Source organism: Anomaloglossus baeobatrachus, chromosome 8 (genome assembly GCF_048569485.1).
Source record: "Anomaloglossus baeobatrachus isolate aAnoBae1 chromosome 8, aAnoBae1.hap1, whole genome shotgun sequence".
Lineage (NCBI taxonomy): Eukaryota > Metazoa > Chordata > Amphibia > Anura > Aromobatidae > Anomaloglossus > Anomaloglossus baeobatrachus.
In genome coordinates this window covers 195,637,212-195,661,616 of record NC_134360.1, presented here as the reverse complement: position 1 = coordinate 195,661,616, position 24,405 = coordinate 195,637,212, and the positions used below count along the sequence as shown (strand labels likewise).

The 24,405-nt window shown below is 48.5% G+C and overlaps 1 protein-coding gene across 1 annotated transcript in view; it reads left to right on the top strand.

The window, feature by feature from the left end:
- The window catches only part of ABCA4 (ATP binding cassette subfamily A member 4), a 295,790-nt gene that overhangs the window by 228,552 nt on the left and 42,833 nt on the right, over positions 1 to 24,405 (top strand). The window contains exons 35-41 of the mRNA XM_075322132.1: positions 1,323 to 1,428; positions 1,524 to 1,598; positions 2,764 to 2,933; positions 10,081 to 10,258; positions 12,196 to 12,311; positions 13,648 to 13,795; positions 22,032 to 22,155. Of these exons, the coding sequence (XP_075178247.1) occupies positions 1,323 to 1,428; positions 1,524 to 1,598; positions 2,764 to 2,933; positions 10,081 to 10,258; positions 12,196 to 12,311; positions 13,648 to 13,795; positions 22,032 to 22,155 (917 nt within the window). The remainder of the gene's footprint in view (positions 1 to 1,322; positions 1,429 to 1,523; positions 1,599 to 2,763; positions 2,934 to 10,080; positions 10,259 to 12,195; positions 12,312 to 13,647; positions 13,796 to 22,031; positions 22,156 to 24,405) is intronic.

Here is a 24,405-nt window from a genome sequence, read left to right as displayed (position 1 = left end):
TCTTGCTGTGTGTTGGTTTAATCCGCATGGAACGGGAGAAATCCGCTCCCCTGCTGTTTTATATACAGGGGGAGCCGTGCCCACAAAATCTGACCCATGGGATTTTAATGGGTTCTTGGCGGACACCCTCTCCCCCGCGTTGGGCTGCCATTTTGCTTTCTCTGGGCTTCTCTCTCTGGAAACAAGGCCTGAAACCTTGTCCCACTGGTCAAATAACAAGGGGCTTAAAGCTTGCCTAGTCCTAGGGTCCAGGTACCCCGCCTGTGCACGGCCTCCAGACCGGATTCCCACTGTCGGTACCGGCGGGCTAAAACCCTGCCCCGGTCCACTTCGGGTCTCCCGTGACCGGATCTCCGTCGCCTGTGGCCCCACTCTGCCATATGCCACTTAGTTGGTTCTCCCGTGGTCCAAGGGCTCCAACCCTGACCACGCTGCATTTCAGCTCCTCACTCCGAACTCCACTCCACTCAAGTCACTGAACTCTACTGAACTGAAACTGACTGTTTCCCACCCCTTGTCACCTCAAGACCCCAAGGTGGGCGTTCCCATCCGCCTGGTCTTGCTCACTGGTGTGTCCCGGCTGTCATAGGGGGGGCAACTAGGCTTTGTGGCTGGTGTTCCTGTGTGTGGAAGTGGTGTTAATTCTCAAGGAGGAGGTGATTCCTGTACCCTTGATGGGGGGTACAGTCATCTGTGACTACCTGGTTTTGCCAGGGCGTCACACTATCGTGGCATGCGAATATTGTCATCGTCATCAGCAGATCCATTGAGTTACGCACATTGTGACAACAGCTCAGAGCACTCCATTGTGCAACGTTAGGTTTTAAAGAACAAGGTGTGAAATTGTGGTATTGTAAAGGATTACATGAAACATTAGATATCCTACAAAACTCACATAGCTATGAAGCAAGAGTTGTTACTTTACCAATATAGTGTGGTCAGTATTGACCTCTAGTGGTAGTTAAGAAAAATGTACCCTGCAAAAATGGTCACACCTCAAACTTAGGAAACCTGGATAACATAGAAGTGGGGCTGGAAATGGTAGATTTGATTAACATTACACATAAAACTAACATGCAGAATTTCATTAAAGAGGCAGGCAAAGCCACAAAAGCCATTTTTTTTTACATAGTTTTCTATACTGGAGCTCATTACGGGGGCATTGGTTACTATAACCCCTGATGAAGGCTAACAAGGGTGAAACAGCATATATAAGCTGATTAATGTATCCGCTCCATGCAAATGTGTTCTTCTTATACTTTTCACATACTAATTTGGATGCTATGATGTAGTAAATCATTTCTATCCTCTATTCCCTACAGATATGGAGGGATTTCTGTTGGTGGAAAGCTTCCAGTTCTTGATGTAGAAGGAGAAGTCATTACAGAATTTTTCAGGCATCTTGGTCAAATGACAAATGTATCAGGAGTAAGTAAGAAAGAAAAGCATTTGGGGATTTAGTAAAGGAAAGATTACAATCAAGTTCCTGATTATTTCTGGTTTTATATTTGTGCCTCCGTCAGGGTCCTGTTACTCACACCGTATCACGAGAACTAGAATTTTTCATAAAGAACATGGAAACTGAGAACAACGTCAAGGTACAACACAAATTCCCTGCAGACGTAAAGACTGATTCTGATGTTTCCATTAGAACATCCTGATGTTCGTGCCCCAAAAAATGATTCTTCCAAAAGTGTACCGGGATTTGTCCATACACTTCACCATTATAATTATCTCCATATCCTAGCAAATGTCATAAGATTAATTATTCTACCTGGCACAGATAATTTGGAAAAACAATTGGAATTGTTTACTACGCTAATCTCGGCAATGGCCCAACTGCATGGTTTTTTTTTCTTACATTTTGTCCACTATTTCATGTAGGGTTCCAAATGGAAATGGACCAAAAACACTCTAAAATACATAACATAACAACAAAGCAGGTATTCCCTCTCCCTGGGTCCTGACCCGTCCCCCTGTTGTTGCCCAGATATTGGTATTTTGGTTGCAGTGCAGATCAACGCTGCAGGCAATCAGCTCCTGAGCTCAGTGATTGGCTATAGCGGTGATGCATGTTGAGTATGTGATATCATTGCAGAAGGAAAAAACACCAAGACCCAAGCAGTGGTGAGAAGTCAGCCTTGGGCCCAGAAAGTGGGTCTACCTGCTCTGTTATATTACAGTATTCGGAAACCATTTTCTTGAAAGTGGAAACCCCCTTTTTAATAGCCTTTTTATTTAGAAATTTCTTACATGTCCTGTTATTTTTAATTGATTTGGCAGAAGGGAATGCAATGTTAGGCCTATGTCACATTTATCCTGTGCTCTACAATGAGCACTTGCATTGGAGTTTGTGGCTAAATCCCCGAAAAACTAGATTCAGGTCAAACCCCTGAAGAAGCCAGTCAGTATAACGGGACAAACCATTTTGTCTTAAAAAGACAGACACCACATGAAAGGAGGTAAGAAGGAGTCCAAGTGATTTCATCTGCCTCGTTATACTGAACAACTCTGTTGGGGATTTAGACAGAAACCCTGATGTAAGTGCTCTGATTAGAACACAGGATAAATGTGAAAAAAACGTACTATATAGATTTGCCAGTCAGGAATAGTGATGAGTGAGCACTGCCATGCTTGGGTGCTCGATACTCAATCAGCCTCAAATGGTCGGACCTGAGAGAGAGATATTCTCATCTCAACCATAAAAGACTAAGATGGGAATCCTCCTTTACTTATACTATAAATGACACTGACTCCCCCCAGGTCTGGTTCAATAACAAGGGCTGGCACGCGATGGTTATCTTCATCAATGTTGCCAACAATGCAATTCTCAGAGCCAACCTAGGAGAAGATAAAGACCCTGCGGAGTACGGCATCACGGCAATCAACCATCCACTCAATCTCACCAAGGACCAGCTGTCCGAGGTCACAGTGTAAGTATAGAGCAGGCACTCAGTGGTAAGAAGTAACATATAATTTCCCTACTTAGGTATCCACACAGGGGTGGGATTTACTTTTCTTTATCGTTCCTTATGGGAGACCCAAACCATGGGTGTATAGCTTCTGCCTCCGGAGGACACACAAAGAACTAAACTCAAACGTGTAGCTCCTCCCTCCCAGCATATACATCCCCTGGTAGCCAGTCCTAGCTAGTTTTGCTTTGTGTGTCAGGAGGATCACACACACACATGCATTCTCTTTTGATTTTTCATTTTTTCTAAAGATTTGGAAGAAAAGCGGGTCCACTGGACTCCCGGCATGTCCCTTCTCACCCCCCTGGCGGCGGTGCTGTTAAGGTTGACTTCAGGGCAGGAGCCCTTCATGCCGCGCTCCTTCACCATCCCTTAGGGGCTCTGGCTTGAAGTTGGAGCCAACACGGTTCTCACTGCCTTGCAGGAGACCGGCTTCCATCCGCAGCCCTTGTGCAGGACCCTGCTGGAAGGAGCACTGAACCCCCACCCCACCAGGGACTGGACCCTGCGTCTCAAAGCTAAGTATAGAGACGTTATTCAGAGGTCCTTCTGCAATGTGGGGCACTTTTATTGGGGGGGACAGTGATTTACTTTGATAATGCTGCTTTTTACTGTGTTTCCGGCCGGTTCCACGGTTTTTACTGAGAACCGCGCCGATGATGCCTGATTGTCGGCCGCATGCATAACTCTAGGCCCCGGCTTCAGCCGCGGCCTAGTTTCGTTTCGTTCCCCTGCATGTCAGTCATGCAGGGGGACACTGCAGCGCCGCCCGCCGGCCGCTCTGCATAGGGGAGGACACTCCTATCTGAGGAGATGATTCCCTCCCCTGTACATCTCCTTAGCCCTCCGATTCCCGCTCCTGGGTTAACCCCCGCCCCCCCCCCTCACTCTGGCGCCATTTTCTCAGCGTTCGGCGCTGGCTGCTCTGCAGTGCAGAGGGAGTGAAAATATGGCTGGGGGTCCAGGCTTGGAATCCGGAGGGCACTCATAATAGCGGCCTGATAAGTCACAACCTTTGGTTGTGCACTTTTATGCACTCTCAGGGCATTCTGAAGGAGTTAATTCTTTATTATAGAACCCCCTCCTCAGCAGCATGGCTCACACTAGGAGCAAGGCTCCAAGGCTGTACACTACATGCTCTGCATGTAAGCTCATATTGCCTGAACCGGCACAGACCACACACTGTAATGGTCTCATGTGGTGGTGCCTCAGCCTGGAGTCTCCCCAGGCTGAACCCCTGTCTTGGGTAGCATCTTTTTCCAATGCTATTTCCCAGTCCTTTGCAGACTCCATTGGACAGTTGTCTCGGACGCTGCTAGGCATGCATCAGCCCCCTTCTCAGGGTGCCTCTGATGCTCCAGCTCGCTCTGCAGAGCTCACAGAGTCTGTTTCATCTAATCCCAGACCCCGTCCTCCTAAACGGAGACGCAGGGACTCCTCTCCTTCCTCGCCCCACGGCTCTGCCTCACGGGTCGAGTCACATGGCAAGGAGGATACCCTTACTGTGGGTTCAGACGCTTCGTCTCTGTACCCCATTGATACCGATGGTGATGCAGATGTTAACGATTTGATAGCGTCCATTAACTCCGTTCTGGACCTTAACCCTCCAGTGTCAGAGTAGGAAAACATCAGTTTATCTCACCTAAGAGAGCAGGCCACTGTGACTAAACCCAGGGCCTGTCCTGACAAACGCTTTCTTAAGCGTTCTTCTGACTTACTGGGGGCTCGGATGCTCTCCATGTACCCTATTGATCTGTCCGAAAGTGACGCAGATGCTAATGATTTGATTGCGTCCATTATATTTATACTGGACCTCAATCCGCCTGTATCAGGGGAGCACCCCTCTTTGGCAGTAAAGCATCAGTTAAGAGAACAAGGAGTGTGTTCCTTATCCACTCCACCATTCAGGTCACTGTGACCAAGCCCAGAGCTTGTCCTGACAGACGCTTCCCAGAGCGTGGTTCTGATGACTGTTTCCCCCTTCCACCAATGGTGGTCAAGGAGTGGGCTCATTCACCAAGGGTGGACCCTCCGGGGTCTAGATTTTCAGCCCGGACAGTTGTCGGCTCCTCTCTGAGGATCCCACTGTCCGCCAGGTTGTCCTTCTGGCCAAATCTATATATGAGGCGGCAGAGGCCTCGTTCTCCCCATCTTTGCAGCAGTGCGAGCTCTCAAGCCATCTCTGCTTCTTGGGAGCTTGGGAGGAGATACATTCCCTCACCAGGGCCTTTTTTGCCCGAATGGGTTGCCTTAACTTCCAGGCTTCAGTCTTTTCATCCTATAGCTGGAGACTGTCACCGCACTGCGGTGGCCTCGGCCACTTCCCTCGCTATCTGCAGGTTTCTGTGGCTTCGAGAGTGGAAGGCAGATGCTTCTTAAAAGGTTCCTTGCTGGATTCCCTTTTGCTGGGACCAGTCTATTCGGTGAACAACTGGATGAAATTATTAAGGAAGCTTTTGGCAGGAAGAGTACTTCCATGCCACATCCCAGGAAACCTTCCAGGGCAGGAACCAGTCGAGGTTTCGTTCCTTTCGTTTCCTCTAACTGGTCGTCCTCTAAGCCCTCGGCCTCGTCCACTATCTCAGCCAAGGTCCGTAAACCAACTGGCGCATGAAGCCGTGTCCTAAGTCGGCAGGAGCTGCTGCCACCAGGGCAGCCTCCTCTTGATTATCTGGCCACGCCAGTAACGTCCTTGGTCGGTGGCAGGCTCTCCCTCTTGGGCGACGTGTGGTTGCAACACGTCTTCGATCAGTGGGTGTGGGTTACCCTCTTCCATGGCTACAAAACAGATTTTTTCTGACAACTCCCCCCTGCTCCAAGGCAGCCGCCTTCTCACAGGCCGTGGCATTCTTGCAGGCCAATGGAGTAATTGTACCAGTTCCCAACTGGGAACGGTTCTGAGATTTCTACTCAAATCTCTTCCTAGTCCCCGAAAAGGACGGTGCTTCCGACCTGGATCTCAAGCTTCTCAACAAGCATGTTCAGGTGCGGCAATTTTGCAGAAATCTCTGCGATCAGTCAATGACCCAAGGAAATTTCTTAGCATCCATCGACATCAGAGATGTCTCTCTGCATGTGCCATTCGCAGGTTCCCACCAGCGTTGGCTACGTTTTGTAATCAGAGAGGAACATTTCCAATCGTGGCTCTCCCCTTGGGCTAGCCACGGCCCTTTGTGTATTCACCAATTGCGGTGCTGCTCCTCCAGGGGTTGGTAGTGATTCCTTCCTGGACGCCCTCCTACTCAGGGCTTCATCCAGTGCAGACTGTCAGCGGAGTGTCTCGCTCACTCTCGCCACGCTTGCAAGTCCACTCTGACCCCGACCCAGGAACTTACGTACCTAGGTATGCAATTCGAGACTCTGCTGGCGCTTGTGAAGCTGCCCTTAGTCACACAGCAGTCTCTTCATCTGGCGGTTCGCTCTCTGCTGAGGCTCCGCCGTCATTCCATCAGGCACCTCATGCAGGTGCTGGGTCAGATGATGGCGTCAATAGAGGCGGTTCCCTTTGCCCAGTTCCATCTGCGTCCTCTGCAGCTGGACATTCTCCGCTGTTGGGACAAGCGGACTTCCTCCTTGCACAGGCTAGTGGCTCTGTCGCCACAGACCAGGAGCTCTCTTCAGTGGTGGCTTCGGCCCCTCTCCCTGTCTCAGGGACGCTCCTTCCTGACTCCGTCCTGGGTGTTCCTCACCACGGACGCCAGTCTCTCCGGCTGGGGAGCAGTATTTCTCCACCACCGAGCACAGGGCACTTGGACTCCGTCCGAATCAGCCCTCTCGATCAATGTGCTGGAAATCAGGGCTGTACTTCTAGCTCTCGTAGCCTTTCACCACCTGTTGGCGGGCAAGCACATTCGAGTCCAGTCGGACAACGCGACAGCTGTTGCCTACATCAATCACCAGGGCGGGACTCGCAGCCGCCTGGCGATGTTGGAGGTACAACGCATCCTTCAGTGGACGGAGGACTCCAAGTCCACCATATCCGCAGTCCACATCCCAGGCGTAGAAAACTGGGAGGCAGATTATCTCAGCCGTCAAACTGTGGACAGCGGCGAGTGCGCCCTGCATCCGGCAGTGTTCCGATCAATCTGCCGCAAGTGGGGCACTCCGGTAGTACATCTAATGGCATCCCGGCACAACAACAAGGTCCCGGTTTACGTGGCTCGCTCCCACGATCCTCAGGCCTTGGCACGCGCTGGTTCCAGATTGGTCCCAGTTCCGTCTGGCCTACGTGTTTCCCCCTCTAGCTCTCTTGCCCAGAGTCCTGCGCAAGATCAAAATGGAGGGCCGTCGGGTCGTACTTATCGCCCCAGGCCCAGGCGAGCTTGGTTTCCAGACCTGCTCCGTCTGTTCGTAGAGGTGCTGTGGCATCTCCCGGACCGGCCAGACGTTCTCTCAGAGGGTCCGTTTTCCACAACAATTCTGCGGCTCTCAGATTGACGGCGTGGCTCTTGAGCCCTGAATCCTTACGGCTTCAGGCATTCCTTCCGAGGTCATCTTCACTATGACTCAGGCTCGGAAGTCTTCCTCGGCCAGGATTTACCTCAGGACTTGGAGAATTTTCCTGTCCTGGTGTCGTTCTTCCGGCCATGCTCCTTGGCCGTTTTTTTCCTTGCCGACCATCCTGTCCTGCAGCTAGGTCTGTCCCTCATTCCCTCAAGGGACAGGTCTCGGCTCTGTCAGCATTGTTCCAGCGGCATATCGCCCGACTGGCCCAGGTGCGTTCCTTCATGCAGGGCGCATCTTACATCATTCCGCCTTACCGGCGGTCTCTGGATCCCTGAGACCTTACTCGGGTCCTCATGGCCTTACAGAAACCCCCCTTTGAGACTCTTAGGGAGGTTTCGTTGTTTAGTCCTTCACAGAAAGTGGTCTTTCTGGTGGCCATAATTTATCTCAAGAGAGTCTTTTATTTGACTGTGCTCTCTTCGGAGTCACCCTTTTTGTTTTTTTTCGCCAAGACAAGGTGGTTCTCCGTCCAACTCCGGGCCTTCTCCCTAAGGTGGTGTCCCCTTTCCACCTTAACCAGGACATTTCTTTGTCTTCCCTTTGTTCGGCCCCTGTGCATCGCTTTGAGAAAGCGTTGCATGCTTTAGATTTGGTGCGGACGCTCCGGATCTATGTGTCACGCACCGCTGTTTCTTAGGCGGTGCACCTCTCTTGTGTGCTGACCATACGTCAGCGCAAGGGTCTCTCGGTTTCTCAACCGAGCCTAGCTCATTGAATAGGTCGGCCATATCCGAGGCCTACCAATGTTCTCAGATGCCTCCCCCGCTGGGGATTAAGGCGCACTCGACCAGAGCCGTCGGTGCCTCTTGGGCTACGGCTCAGCAGGTCTGTCAGACTGCCACGTGGTCTAGTCTGCACTTTTTTTTTTCGAAGCACTACCAAGTGCATGCTCATGCTTCGGCAGATGCGAGCTTGGGCGGACGCATCCTTCGGTCGGCTGTTGCCCATTTGTGAAGTTAGGTTTCGCCTACTTCTCAGTGTCTGTTTATTTCCCACCCATGGACTGCTTTGAGACGTCCCATGGTTTGGGTCTCCCATAAGGAACGATAAAGAAAAAGAGAATTTTGTTTACTTACCGTAAATTCTTTTTCTTATAGTTCCGACATGGGAGACCCAGCACCCTACCTGTTGCCTGTTGGCAGTTTTCTTGTTCCGTGTGTTTTCACCGGCTGTTGTTGTAGATAGAGGTTCCGGTTGTTCCGGGTTGTGCTCTATCTCTACTTGTGGGTGGATGTCCTCCTTCAGCTTTTGCACTAAACTGGCTAGGACTGGCTACCAGGGGGTGTATATGCTGGGAGGGAGGAGCTACACGTTTGAGTGTAGTTCTTTGTGTGTCCTCCGGAGGCAGAAGCTATACACCCATGGTTTGGGTCTCCCATGTCGGAACTATAAGAAAAAGAATTTACGGTAAGTAAACAAAATTCTCTTTTTTCAACAAGTTCACTACTCAATCTGTAAGGTGGGATTGTCACATGCCAATACAATTTCTACATACGGAAAGTAACTCCTACCGGCCAAACCGGAGACTCACTCTGCATATTTTGTTTTCCCTTGAAGCATTGCCTTCAAGATAAATCTCCATTAGAACCAGAACACCTCTATAATAAGAATAATACTTTTTATTTATATAGCGCCAACATATTCTGTAGCACTTTACAATTCATCATTTATTAATCTTACTCACTTGTATAGCTCCATACACCGTCTATATGAAAAGTATCGTATAATGTTGAAATATTTCATACAGTGCCTATGTGAATCTTCTAATACCTTAATGCCCCATGCTAGACCTTTTACAACACCCTGGCCAAAGGGAGGTGATAAATGTAATGGTACTCAACACTCCTCCATACTCAGCGCTGCATCATCCATCTGTCTGCAAAGATCAATATCCAACAGGGAAGTCACATGACCGCTGCAGCCGATCAGATTACAGGCTAACATAACACCCCTATCTGATGTTGATCCCAGCAGAGTAGAGGGGGATGCAGTATTGACTGTGATGGAGCAGAACCAGTGCGGGAAGTGAGTATATATTTATAAAAAAAAAACATTTTTTTCATCTCCATGGGTCCATTAAAGGGGTTGTCCACTAATTTTACACTGATGACCTGTCCTTAGGATATGTCATCAATGTCTTATCAGCTGGAGTCCGACACCCAGAACCCCCACCGATCAGCTGTTCTTGGTGTCTCCGGTGGCAGACAAAAATGCTCAGTTCTGGAGCTGCTCCATTTTCTAATAGTGGCCGCGGCCGGGTACTGCAATCTGCCTCCCTTTCAAATCAATCAGAAGCCAATGTGCAGTACCTGGCAGCGGCCACTATCAGAAGACGGGGCAGCACTGGAACTGAGCATTTCCGTCTCCGTACTGTCATTGTCGGCACCAGGGACAGCTGATTGGTGGGGATGCGGGGTGTCGGACCCCAGCTGATCAGACATTGATGACCTATCCAATGGATAGACCATCATGTTTAACTAATAGACAACCCCTTTATTAAGCTGTCAGTAAGTGGATTATCTTTTTAACAATTTGATGATCAACAAATAAAACCCTAAATTCTCTACTAATGTAAGTATGTTGATAAATCTTTCTTTTCCAGGCTGACTACTTCGGTGGACGTGGTGGTGGCTATCTGCGTGATATTTGCAATGTCTTTCATCCCTGCCAGCTTTGTGCTGTATTTGATTCAAGAAAGGGTCTCGAATGCCAAGCACCTTCAGTTTGTCAGTGGGGTGACACCGGCAGTTTACTGGTTTACAAATTTCACCTGGGATATAGTAAGTTACATATGACATGCCAGCGGGGTCTGTGGGGGAGAGGCTACCCATCACCAGACCGGTTTGGGGATGTCACAGCGGCCTGGCCCGGTTTCGTGACCCCAGCGGTGTCAGTAAAGATGGGGCTGGGGATGATGGGAGTAGTTATTCGTGACGCCACCTGTGGTATGTGGCCAGTTATTAGCCGCCGCTGTAGGAAGTCTCTCTTCTGGGGCAGATGGTGATGCAGCTTGGGTGTTGCAGCTCTCCACAGGTAGAGCTAGGCCCCGAGGAGGATGTGGGGAGTAGTAGTAGTCCACTCTAATGAAGTAGCGCGGGGCGCGGGAAGGATTGGACGACACAGCGGTTGCAGTTTAAGTTCTTTACTCATTGAGATGTCACCGCCTTTGGACTGCCGGACTCCGCTGTCATGGGCTCCAGCTGATCCCGGATAGTTCGGAGGTCAGAACTGGTGTTTCTTTCAGTGAGTCCTTCCTCCCTGTGCTGTGTTGTGTGAGTCCCTGCGGCTTAAAGTTACGCTGGGACCCGAGTCCTGGGGGTTCTTCTGTCCCCCATATAACAGGCAGCGCGAGTCCGCAGATAGAGCCGCCCTATGGTCACAACTCAAGGCTCTATATGCTGCTTTGCCCCAGGGTCTGTGTGTGGGCCAGAAGACTTGAAATCCTCTGCCCAGCAGATTCTGCTGGTGGGACCTGAAGTGCCCATCAGCCTAGGGCTCCGCACCCTTAGGTGGGTGCCAGTCCTGAGGGAGCTATCCGCTCTCCCCTCAGCGACTGTGTTCTTCTGCGTCTCACTTGTTTCCTGTCCTGTACTAGACTGTTTGTAAGTGTGTGTATGTGTGTATCGCCTTGCTCCCCTGTGTCTAGCTCCTCCCCCCCGAGTTCCTGAACTAATGAGCAGAGGGTCCACTACATTAGTGATGGCCACCCCCTAATATCTCTACCCCAGCCTAGTCCCAGTGAGAGGGCAACTAACTGTGTGTTGTGGTGATTTGTGGTGGTTTTACCGACGATGACCTCCTCTGTATCCGAGATGAATACTGCACCTCTGGTGAGGTGCAGTACCCTGTGGCGACTGAAGCCTCAGGGGTGCCACACATACATTTTACCTTTTTGTGGTTTTGCAATAGCGTTTTCATTGTACCTTCTTCACATCCATTTGTTTCCAGGATCAGGGCCGATATTTGCAATTAGACACTGAACAGTTCTGATATTATATGGAATAGATAGATAAATGAATAAAACATGTCTGTGCAAGACAATGGGGACCCCATATTATATCTAAGGGAGACTTGGTCCAGCTCCAGGCTAGTGGCCACATGCCAAATAGAAAATCCAACTTGGAGTCCAGAAGGGTCAACTTTAAGCTCTGGGTACAATAGTAATAACAGGGCCCTGCTGGGCCAACCAGGTGACATTGAAAGTGTCTTATTTGTTTGAGGTTTTAGAGCCCCTTAAGTGACAAACCCCAGGTGTAGTTTTCACCTCTGCACCAACCATGGCTACACCCTCATTGGGAGGCATCAGGTCCTTCTCTCTATGGACCACATCAAAATTGTGTGTTTTCCCTTTTGTAATCCCCAAAGAGTAAATGGAAGTTTATCCAATTGTATTTCTTAAAGGCTTTACGCCATAAACAATATACACAGGATAGATGATAAATGCATGATCACTGGGGCTACCGAGTCCTCATCTGACCCAAAGAATTGGAGCTACCGAGTCCCATCTAGTAGCATAACCAACGTTCCTACAGACAGTAAATGGTGAGGCTTTGGGATCCTTGTTCTTGTGATCGGGGGGGGGGTGGGTTCCAGATGTCGGACCTCCAGCAATCATAGATTTATCATTTATCCCATGCTCATTAACATTATAATTATTTTATGTGAACAATAATGACACACTATTGTATAATGGTCACTTCTACTCTTTGTTTCTCAGGCAAACTATGCTATAAGTGTCGCCATGGTGGTATTAATATTCATCGGATTTGAAAAGAAAGCTTATACGTCCCCTACTAACCTGCCAGCGCTCATAGCTCTGCTATTCTTCTACGGGTAAGTGCTACTTGTTGTAGCTTAAAGGGAACCAAGCAGCAGGATTTTGAGTTATGAACTAAAGGCAGTGCCATACTGGCACTGCGATGCTCAATCCAGGCATATCTGTTATAGAAAGATCCGATGCTTGGTTGATGAAATATTTTTAATCAAAGTGGCAGAAATGCCCTGCACTTGATTGACATGTGCATCGGAGGCGGGCCTTTGTGGTTTGGATCCTCGCGTTGATTCCTCCTCCGACGTCCTCCTGGCTTACCCCTTTTTTTATTTGAATATTGTGCCACCATTGCTGTTGTTGGTGGCATGTGCGCATTACCACAGTACTTCTGTGTTCATTAAAATGGCGCCAGAGTCCGTGCATGCGCATACCATGATCTCAGGCGCCATTTTATTGAAGACACTGCAGTGAAGACAATGAGACGCATCGGCGCATGGGCAGATTTTTTTTTCTACATCTGCGCACGCACCCCTACCACTCGTAGTACTCTCAGCAGTGTCTTTACTGTAATAAACTGGTGCTGGAGATCATGGTACACGCATGCGCCATTTTAATAAATGCAGAATTATTGTGGCAATGCACATGCACCATTAACACCAGCAATGGCGGCGCGATATTCAAATAAAGAAAACAGTGCAAGCCAGGAGGAGGAATAAACACCGAGGACCCAACCCCCAATGGCCCTCCCCGTTGCACATGTCAATCAAAGCATGGGATTTTTCTATAACAGGTATGCCTGGATTCAGCATCTTAGTGCAAGTATGGCACTGCCTTTCCATCATATAGCAAAATCCTTGTGAGTGGTTCTCTAAAGTGCTTTATGGAGTTTTCTGAATGTATTTGCCATTCTAATTATACAGTGTATGAAAGAACAAACTGACAATCTGATGAGCTGATTATCACGCCTCCCTCACTGGGAATGGGAAAATTGCTTCTTACATACTTAAATAATACATTTCTATAAAGTCTAAAACTTTAAGCACTGTGTATTGTCAGAGCATTATTACGGGTGCTAGTTGATAAATTACCAGTAGATGGCGATCTTTTGCTTAGCCCAGTACAGTATACATGATACACAATTGTGAAAATACTGCCCTCTTCTGTGCTGGTTATGTCATGCACAGTAATATATATATATATATATATATCTATATATATCTATATATATATATATATATATATATATACATATATATATATATATATATACACAGTATATACACACATAATGAAATATTGCAGAATATTAGGAAAAAATTGAAAATAATCCTGATTTATAGAGCTGTACACACTAAATATCTCTATTCTGCATTTCCTGTGAACTATTTGTATTTGCAGATGGGCTGTAATCCCTATGATGTATCCTGCATCGCATCTATTTAACGTGCCGAGCACGGCCTATGTGGCTTTGTCCTGTATAAATCTGTTCATTGGCATAAACAGCAGTGCCATTACCTTCATTTTGGATCTTTTTGAGAATAACAGGGTAAGTAAAGCTGAACCTTAATTTAGGCTGTTTTAGCTTATTTAATCATGAAAGAGTTTTTCCATCAAATTATTATTAATAAATGTATACAGATTGCAGAGTTTCATGTGACCCCGCGTGATTCCGGATCTGCAGCATGGCTGGGACAACTTCTCATTTCTTCACAGAGATAAGTAGGGACTATGAAGCCTAACACCTTTATTTAAAGTACCTTTAATGTCATCAAATGAGTAAAATGGCATGAAGCACCAAAAGAAAGTCAGCCCAACACCCTATACCCATTAGATAGGGAAGGGTCATGCCAAAATTAACTTGACTGATCTTAGTTTAATGTGTATGCCCACCTTAAAGCAGACCTATGAGACATGGAAAGCTTCTTGAATTAAAAAGAGACCAAGATATATGATATTACTCTCTCTCTCTCTCTTTTCTATTTAAAAAGAGAGTCTGTAGTTGGTTGAAGTCGGGCTCCCCACTGTCTCACTATTTTAACAGCTGTGTGAGACTTCCTGCTTTTGAGCTGGGATATAGCTGTATGTGGGGGAACTGGGAGTCTGCAGCATAAAAGCACACAGGGCGGGGCATACACAGACAGACAGTATACTCAGACAGTATACGCAGACAGTTTACACAGACAGTTTACACAGACAGTTTACACAGACAGTTTACACAGACATTATACACAGGCAGACAGTATACACAGACAGTATACACAGACAGTTTACAAAGACAGTATACACAGACAGTATACACAGATATTATACACAGACAGTATACACAGACAGTATACACAGACAGTTTACAAAGACAGTATACACAGACAGTATACACAGATATTATACACAGACAGTATACACAGACAGTATACACAGACAGTTTACAAAGACAGTATACACAGACAGTATACACAGATATTATACACAGACAGACAGTATACACAGACAGTATACACAGACATTGACTCGCCCACCCCAGGGCTATGGGACACCCGGTGCCGGGCCGGACTAGTCCGGTGGTAGTCAGTGGTGGCTGGGCCCGGCTCCGTGGCCCTGGTGGGTGTCAGTTGAATATGTGGCTTGAATTAAAGTTTGTGTTCGTGACGCCACCTGTGGTATGCGGCTACTAAGCCGCCGCTGCTGTGTGAGGCCACCGGGATGATGTGATGGCAGCTATGGTGGTACTGCTCCCCACAGGTGGAGCAATGCCCGGGGCACAGTTGGTGCTTGTAAGTGTCTATGCAGATGAAATAACTGAGGCCACTTCAGAGGTGCAGTTCAAGTTCTTTTACTCACAGTTCTTGTCAGGGCAGGCAGAACCCTTGGACTGCTGGGACCACTGTCAGGGACCTCCGTCTTCTGGGTGATTCCGAGTGTGAAATCCGGTACCCTCTCTCTTAGTGTCTCTTTCTCTGCTGTCTTCACTAGCCTTGCCTTAGTTAGATGGACTTGGCTTGGCCTCCATTACAGCCTCCAGGCTGGGGGGTCACCTGTCGGCTGATTACCCCTTTTCTGAAGGGCTGCTCTGGGTTCTGGCCCTGGGAGCTTGCAATTCCCTGGGCCTCGGTTTTTACTGTCTGGAGACTGTCTTTTCACTCCTCCAGTTTCTAGGGACCGTCCCCTGTCGCAGCTAATCACTCCACCGATGTCACTGTGGAACGGGCCACCGCAGCCTGCAGCTACCCGTAGCGCCTCTGGGCCCTCGGCAGCGGTACCCAACAAGGACTGCTCGTGGTACCTTACAGGACTACCCGCGGCCCTGCGACCCTTTCTTTCCTTCTCTTCTTTCTCCTCCTTGCCTGCCTCAGCAGGCCTCCTCCTCCCTCCTTTCTCTCGTTCTTCTCCTCCAACTACATGCTGCTTCTCTCACTCCCTGAGGTAAACTGAAACTAACTTGACCTTCCTTTCTCTATCTGCTCTCTGGTCTCCTCCCACCTCCCCAGTTGCTAAGCTACCACCCTATGGGAGCAGGGATGGGTCTTACAGCCCCTCTCAGCATGCAGCATGGGAGGGTTGCCTGCCACTTTCCCTGGTCCTGTGTGTCCCTAGCAATGGGTGTAGTGTGGATTTACCAGGGGACCGGAGTTCACCCTCTTCCTCTCCCAGAATGGGGCATCACACCGCTGATGGGGTGCAATGACCTGTGGCGACGGAAGCCTCAGGGGCGCCACACTCCCCCACAGCAAATCCCAGCACGTCCTCGGGCTGAAAAACAACAAAAACATGTGGAGAAACTGCAAAATTTTTGTTATGCAAAACATAAAACAATAAAACATTTCTTCCCTTTATGGGAGGCACATATCATGAACGTTGCAAACTTCTTATAAAGAAACTATGTGTGCACTTCCAGTCCATTGCACGGTTCAGGCAAATCCCCCATAATTCTGGTAGGGGGCACAACGGGTGCAACTAATTACATCTTTGGCTACTACAAGTCCAGTAGCCCGGCAGTTCGTTTCTTTCAATCAAACAATAATGGGACAATCGACCAGCCATTAAGTCCAATGGCCTGGTTACATAGGACACATAAACAACATACCAGCCACTAAGTCCAGTGGCCTGGTAGGACTTAACACATACACTTCCACCGGGGCCCACATTCCAGTTCAGTGGCCCGGTAACACATAACATGGGGGTGACGTCTTCAAAAAGAATCAGGGGCAGTACAGTAGGAAAGGGTGTCGTCTTCGAAAAGAATGAGGGGCAGACAGGGGCTATCTACAGTTCAGCATCTCTTCATCTTTACTTGTAGGGATTCTTCTCCGGCTCCCCACCTGGCAGCAGGTAGACAGTGGTCAGCACAGTCTGCGTCTGCTGGTCTTGGCGGGCCGCGCCTGGCATGGCGGCGGCCTGTATTGAAGTTGCTGCTGTGACCGATTCTTGACGGGCCGCACCTGGCGTGGCTGCGGCCTGGGCTTGGCGGGCCGCATCTGCGGCGTGGATTAACGTCGCCGCTGCGGCGGGATCTTGCTGATCCGAGCGGGGTATCGCTGCTGGGGCCTGAGCTGGACGGGCCGGGCTTGGCGTCGCTGCTGCGGTGTGGATGGGCGTCGCTCCGGCGGCGAAATCTTGGCGGGCCGCACCTGGCGTGGCTGCGGCCCGGATCGGCGTCGCCGTGCCGGGCATCTCTCCAGGGACCGCGGGCATGGCAGCGGGGGTTGGGGCTCTCGCGCCGGCAGGGGCATTAAATGACTCACCCCTCAGTTGCATCTCCGGTGTTCTGGTGGTCGCTGCTCCGTGCGTCGCTTGCCGGATCTGCTGCATCACCTTTGCTGCGATAAGGTACATTTTCTTTATCTGCTGGTCTGGCATTTAGACTCTCTCTGCCAGCCTGCCAGCTTATCTAGTCGCCATTTCTTCTTCCTCCGCCTTCCATGGCGGGCACTGCTTCGCGCTCTTTTCTTGGACAAGGGGGCGGGGCTTCTCTTCGCGCCCTTTCTTCTTTCACGCCCCCCTTCTTCCCGCGCTCAGCAGCGCTAATGGCGGCGGTTTCTCAGTAAAGTACACAGTCTGTCACACGGTTCTTCAGGCGCACAGTACCCGGTTAGACCGGGCACGAAATCCTGTTCGTGACGCCAAAAGTTGACTCGCCCACCCCAGGGCTATGGGACACCCGGTGCCGGGCCGGACTAGTCCGGTGGTAGTCAGTGGTGGCTGGGCCCGGCTCCGTGGCCCTGGTGGGTGTCAGTTGAATATGTGGCTTGAATTAAAGTTTGTGTTCGTGACGCCACCTGTGGTATGCGGCTACTAAGCCGCCGCTGCTGTGTGAGGCCACCGGGATGATGTGATGGCAGCTATGGTGGTACTGCTCCCCACAGGTGGAGCAATGCCCGGGGCACAGTTGGTGCTTGTAAGTGTCTATGCAGATGAAATAACTGAGGCCACTTCAGAGGTGCAGTTCAAGTTCTTTTACTCACAGTTCTTGTCAGGGCAGGCAGAACCCTTGGACTGCTGGGACCACTGTCAGGGACCTCCGTCTTCTGGGTGATTCCGAGTGTGAAATCCGGTACCCTCTCTCTTAGTGTCTCTTTCTCTGCTGTCTTCACTAGCCTTGCCTTAGTTAGATGGACTTGGCTTGGCCTCCATTACAGCCTCCAGGCTGGGGGGTCACCTGTCGGCTGATTACCCCTTTTCTGAAGGGCTGCTCTGGGTTCTGGCCCTGGGAGCTTGCAATTCCCTGGGCCTCGGTTTTTACTGTCTGGAGACTGTCTTTTCACTCCTCCAGTTTCTAGGGACCGTCCCCTGTCGCAGCTAATCACTCCACCGATGTCACTGTGGAACGGGCCACCGCAGCCTGCAGCTACCCGTAGCGCCTCTGGGCCCTCGGCAGCGGTACCCAACAAGGACTGCTCGTGGTACCTTACAGGACTACCCGCGGCCCTGCGACCCTTTCTTTCCTTCTCTTCTTTCTCCTCCTTGCCTGCCTCAGCAGGCCTCCTCCTCCCTCCTTTCTCTCGTTCTTCTCCTCCAACTACATGCTGCTTCTCTCACTCCCTGAGGTAAACTGAAACTAACTTGACCTTCCTTTCTCTATCTGCTCTCTGGTCTCCTCCCACCTCCCCAGTTGCTAAGCTACCACCCTATGGGAGCAGGGATGGGTCTTACAGCCCCTCTCAGCATGCAGCATGGGAGGGTTGCCTGCCACTTTCCCTGGTCCTGTGTGTCCCTAGCAATGGGTGTAGTGTGGATTTACCAGGGGACCGGAGTTCACCCTCTTCCTCTCCCAGAATGGGGCATCACACCGCTGATGGGGTGCAATGACCTGTGGCGACGGAAGCCTCAGGGGCGCCACAACATTATACACAGACAGACAGTATACACAGACAGTATACACAGACAGTATACACAGACATTATACACAGGCAGACAGTCTACACAGACAGTATACACACAGTATACACATACAGACAGTATACACATACAGACAGACAGTATACACACAGTATACACATACAGACATAATACACTGACAGTATACACATACAGACAGTATACACAGACAGTATACACAGACTGTATGCACAGACTGTATACAAAGACAGTATACACATACAGACAGTATACACAGACAGTATACACATACAGACCTAATAGACAGTATACACAGACAGACAGTATACACAGACATATGTATGGAGCCCTATGCTGGAGCCTGTGCACAGCAGGAGCAGCAAATGACAGTAAACGGCTGCTCCCTGCGGCGCCCCATCTGCTGTCTGCCGGAAAGGGCCCTGTGCGACTGGTGGCCATGGTACTCACCTACCCCTTGTTCCCCCGGCGTCCTCCTGTGACACTGGGAACTGACCAGCATGTAAGCGGCGCAGCGCATGACCTCAGTGTCATGCGCGGCCACTTACAGCAGCAGCACCTGTCAGCGAATTCTCTGCTCCCCATGTCCAGGATCGTGTGCATGGGGAGCAATATCGGCGGCCGCCACGTCTCCGTGCTGCGATGTATAAAACTTGGATGCGCATGCATCCTCCGACACAAATCTGCGACCGCGGTAGTTGCGCCCCTGGAACTGATCCTGTAGTTGAATCCTCTTAAGGAGATTGTCCTGGTACTTTCTGCACTTTCTTGGGCACCCTGAAACCTTCAGTGAAAATGTTTTTTTTTTTTTTTCTTCTGATTAAATGGTGTGGCCATTACTTTTTTAGTGATGGCCTATCCTTAGGGGCCCTTTGCACACTACGACATCGCAAGCCGATGCTGCGATGCCGAGCGCGATAGTCCCCGCCCCCGTTGCAGCTGCGATATCTTGTGATAGCAGCCGTAGCGAATATTATCACTACGGCAGCTGCACATGCACTTACCTGCTCTGCGACGTCGCTCTGGCCGGCGACCCGCCTCCTTCCTAAGGGGGCGGGTCGTGTGGCGTCACAGCAACGTCACACGGCAGGTGGCCAATAGAAGCGGAGGGGCGGAGATGAGCGGGACGTAAACATCCCGCCCACCTCTTTCCTTCCGCATTGCAGACGGGACGCAGGTAGGAGATGTTCCTCACTCTTCCTTCGACTTCATACACAGCGATGTGTGCTGCCGCAGGAACGAGGAACAACATCTTACCGTCGCTGCAGCCAAAATAATGAAAATGACCGACACTACACCGATCATACGATACCGACGCTTTTGTGCTCGGTAATCGTAGTTAAAACGATTTACACACTACGATGTCGAGAGCGACGCCGGAAGTGCATCACTTTCGATTTGACCCCACCGACATGGCACCTGCGATGTTGTAGTGTGCAAAGGGCCCCTTAGAATAGGCCATCACAATATCTGGTTGATGGGGGTGCAACATCCAGAATCCCAGCCAATCAATTGTTACTATGGGTATACAGAAATTCTCGGATGCAGGATACAGCGGCACGGTCATTTCTATAGTGGCCATAGCCAGGTACTGCAGATACAACCCCTATTCTAATTATTAGGGGGTGAATCTGCAGTACCCAGCTTTGGCCACTATAGTGTTGATGGAGCTGCTGAAGTTCTGGGGTCAGCGTTAACAGCTGATCACTGGGGGGATTCCGGGTCTCGCACCTCTTAGAATCAGATATTGATGGCCTAGTTTAAAGCGGGCTTTACACGCTGCGATCTCGCTAGCGAGATTGCAAGCGATCGTACCTGCCCCCGTCGGTTGTGCATCATGGGCAAATCGCTGCCCGTGCCGCACAATCTCGCTTACCCCCGTCACATGGACTTACCTTCCCTACGACGTCGCTCTGGCCGGCGAACTGCATCCTTTCTAAGGGGGCGGTTCGTTCGGCGTCACAGCGACATCACACGGCATGCGGCCAATAGAAGCAGAGGGGCGGAGATGAGCGGGACGTAACACCCACCCACCTCCTTCCTTCCGCATTGCCGGTGGAGGCAGGTAAGGAGATGTTCGTCACTCCTGCGGTGTCACACACAGCGATGTGTGCTGCCACAGGAAAGAGGAACAACATCGCTAATAAGCAGAAAACGATTTTTTGTTTCAGGACGACCTCTCCGCGGCAAACAATTTTGACCGCTTATGCGATCATTTAAGGTCGCTCATAAGTATCACACACTGCGATATCGTTAATGACGCCGGATGTGCGTCACAAACACCGTGACCCCGACGATAATTCATTAACGATATCGTATCGTGTAAAGCCCGCTTAAGGAGAGACCATCAATAAAAAAATTATTGGCCAATCCCTTTAATTTAATTTTCCTGACAAGGAATAACTTTGCTATTCATTTAATCACTCTTCACAACACCCTAGTGTTAATGTGAATCGGCACTATAAAAACTGAAGCAGCAAACTTTGTAAGAACCAAAATTTCTTAGTGTCAAATGACTGTACAGTATATAGTAGAGACTCAGATGAACCTTGTAAAAGCAGATGTTTACCGTAATTCTTATGCAGATTAATCCTTTTTAAACAGCTATGTCCTCCTTTTACATGTTAACCCTTTAGTGGCAGTTGTGTCCTGTTCCTTTATCTGGGCTGGATAATGCACAGGGACATCTAATTACATGGCTCATTTCTTAGTGTCAAATGACTGTACAGTATATAGTAGAGACTCAGATGAACCTTGTAAAAGCAGATGTTTACCGTAATTCTTATGCAGATTAATCCTTTTTAAACAGCTATGTCCTCCTTTTACATGTTAACCCTTTAGTGGCAGCTGTGTCCTGTTCCTTTATCTGGGCTGGATAATGCACAAGGACATCTAATTACATGGCTCATAAACAACAATGTTCAGAACAAAGTAAAGTTCAGGCTCCTGGCGGTACATGATGAGGTTAACATTTACCTGTGTTTTGCTGATTCACTGCCTATAGAGGTGAATTGGTGAATTAATTCACCATGTTTGTGATTCTCTTTAGTTGAGTTTATAAGCAAAATAGGTAAATTGATTCTCCTGTTGAATTCTGTGAACTAATGAGTTACCAAAATTTGCTTAATATGCCAAGACCATCCAGATCTCAGCACAGGGCTTCACTTTGCCATGATGCAATGACTCCTAAATGCACAGTAATGAAATCATGGAGCATATTGTGAATCATCTCTAAATTTTCTAAGGTCAAGGATATAGGATTATCTGGTCACTCGCTAAAATATATTTTCCAATATAAGGTGGAGGTGGTCTTTGGATTCAGCACTTTATAGAGTCAGAAAGTAACAGATTTTATATTTTATGATTTTGCAGTATATTTTATGTTTCTTTTACTCAGTTTTAATGTATTTTTTTTATTTCATTCATTCTAGTCTTTATTAAAGTTCAATGAGAAGCTAAAAAGTTTGCTCTTAATCTTCCCGCACTTCTGCCTGGGGCGAGGACTCATTGATTTGGCCATGAATCAAGCAGTGACTGACGTGTACGCCCGCTTTGGTAAATGCATGGATATTCCCTTGGGGTTAAGCAAAGGAATTGCTCTAGATTTTATGTATGAGAACTGCAGTACTCCTGACAAGTTCTCAAGTAGTTGTTCCTTGCTGGAAAATATCTCTGTTCTGTATAATGAAAACATAAGTAGTCACCATACACTCAAACATTCTTTAATACATGTGGACATATACAAGGTGATCATCCACAGAATCAGGCATTTATGGGGAGATGTAAATAATTACTAGAACAGGTTGTTCCCCCTTAGAGACCTGTTGAGCCAAGACTAACTTTACTTTAGCAAGTGTATTTAGACACAGGGCGAGAGCAATTAACTAAACCATTAAAGGGAATCTGTCAGCAGGTTTTTGCTATGTAATCTGTGAGTACCATGATATATTGGCTATGACCCTGATTCCAGTGATGTGTCTCTTGCTGGGTTGCTTGCTGTCATTTTAAAGGGAACCTGTCACAACTTTTTTGGACTATACGCTGCGGCCACCATCACCAGGTTCTTATATACAGCATTCTAACATGCTGTATATAAGAGCCCAGGCCGAGGGTATAACATAAAATACACTTTATAATACTTACCTAACGGTCGCGCTGTGGGCCTTATGGGTGTGTCCGGTGCCGATGCCTGCTGTTTCGGCCATCTTCATCCTCTTTTTGCAGCCTGGGTGTTACGTCATACACACTCGCCGATCCTGCGCAGGCGCACTACAATACTTTGATCTGCCCTGCTCAGGACCTGAATGCCGGTGAGTGTGTATGACGTCGGACGCGTCATGCACCGCGGCTAAAGAAAAAGGAGAACAAAGATGGCCACAAGAGGCGGTACCTGAGAACGGAGACGCCCATAAGGCCCACAGCGCGACCGTTAGGTAAGTATTATAAAGTGTTTTTCATGTTATACTTCCGGCCTAGGCTCTTATATATAGCATGTTAGAATGCTGTATGTAAGAGCCCGTTGGTGGTGGCTGCAGCTTATAGGCCGAAAAAGTGGTGACAGGTTCCCTTTAATAGAATTACTGTTTTCTCTGCTGCAAATTTAGCAGTGTTCAGAATACTGAGCCCTGTATAACCCCACCCATACCATTAATTGGCAGCTTTGTTTGTACACTAACACAAAGCTGCCAATCAGTGGCTGGGGCGAGGTTATTCAGAGAAGTTCATTAGTAGGCATGAGACACCTAGTCCTATAGTGATGACCTTCTGCTGATAAAATACTGATTTTATTGAAACAGCAGCATACAGCCTAGTAAGTGATACATAGTTACATAGTTACATAGTTACTTAGGTTGAAAAAAGACCTAGGTCCATCTAGTTCAACCTTCCTCCACCAGTTCTACATTTAGTCACTAAGTCATTTATAACCAACAATGTTGTGTACTGAGGAAATCATCCAGCCCTTTTTTAAAAGCTGTTATAGTATCTGCCATTACAACCTCTTGTGGTAGTGTATTCCACAGTCTGACCGCTCTAACTGTAAAGAACCCTTTCCTATTTAGGTGTCGGAATCGCTTTTCTTCCACTCGCAGTGAGTGCCCCCTGGTCCTTAGTATTGTTTTTGGAAGAAATAAGTCATGTGCCAGTCCTTTATATTGACCACACATGTATTTATACATATAAATGAGATCTCCTCTGAGACGTCTTTTTTCTAAGCTAAACATATCTAACTTTTTCAACCTGCCATCATATGGGAGGCCTTCCATTCCTTGTAATAGTCTAGTTGCCTGCCTTTGAACTGACTCTAACTTCTGAATGTCCTTTTTAAAATGTGGAGCCCAAAACTGGATCCCGTATTCCAGATGTGGTCTTACAAGTGATTTATAGAGGGGTAACAATACGTTGGGATCACGGGATCTAATCTCTCTTTTTATACACCCTAAAATCTTGTTTGCTTTTGCAGCTGCTGCTTGACATTGAGTGCTGCTGCTCAGCTTATTTGTAATGAGAATACCCAAGTCCTTCTCCTGTTCTGTAGTCCCGAGTTTACTTCCATTTAATGTATACGCAGCTATAGGATTACTCCGTCCTAGGTGCATTACTTTACATTTATCAACATTAAATCTCATTTGCCAAGTATCTGCCCATTCTGACATCTTATCCAGATCTTTTTGTAATATTGTACTATCCAGGTCAGTTTTTAATATCCTACATAGTTTGGTGTCATCGGCAAAGACTGACACTGTACTATCAATCCCATCCACAAGGTCATTAATAAAGAGAGTAAAAAGAATCGGTCCTAGCACA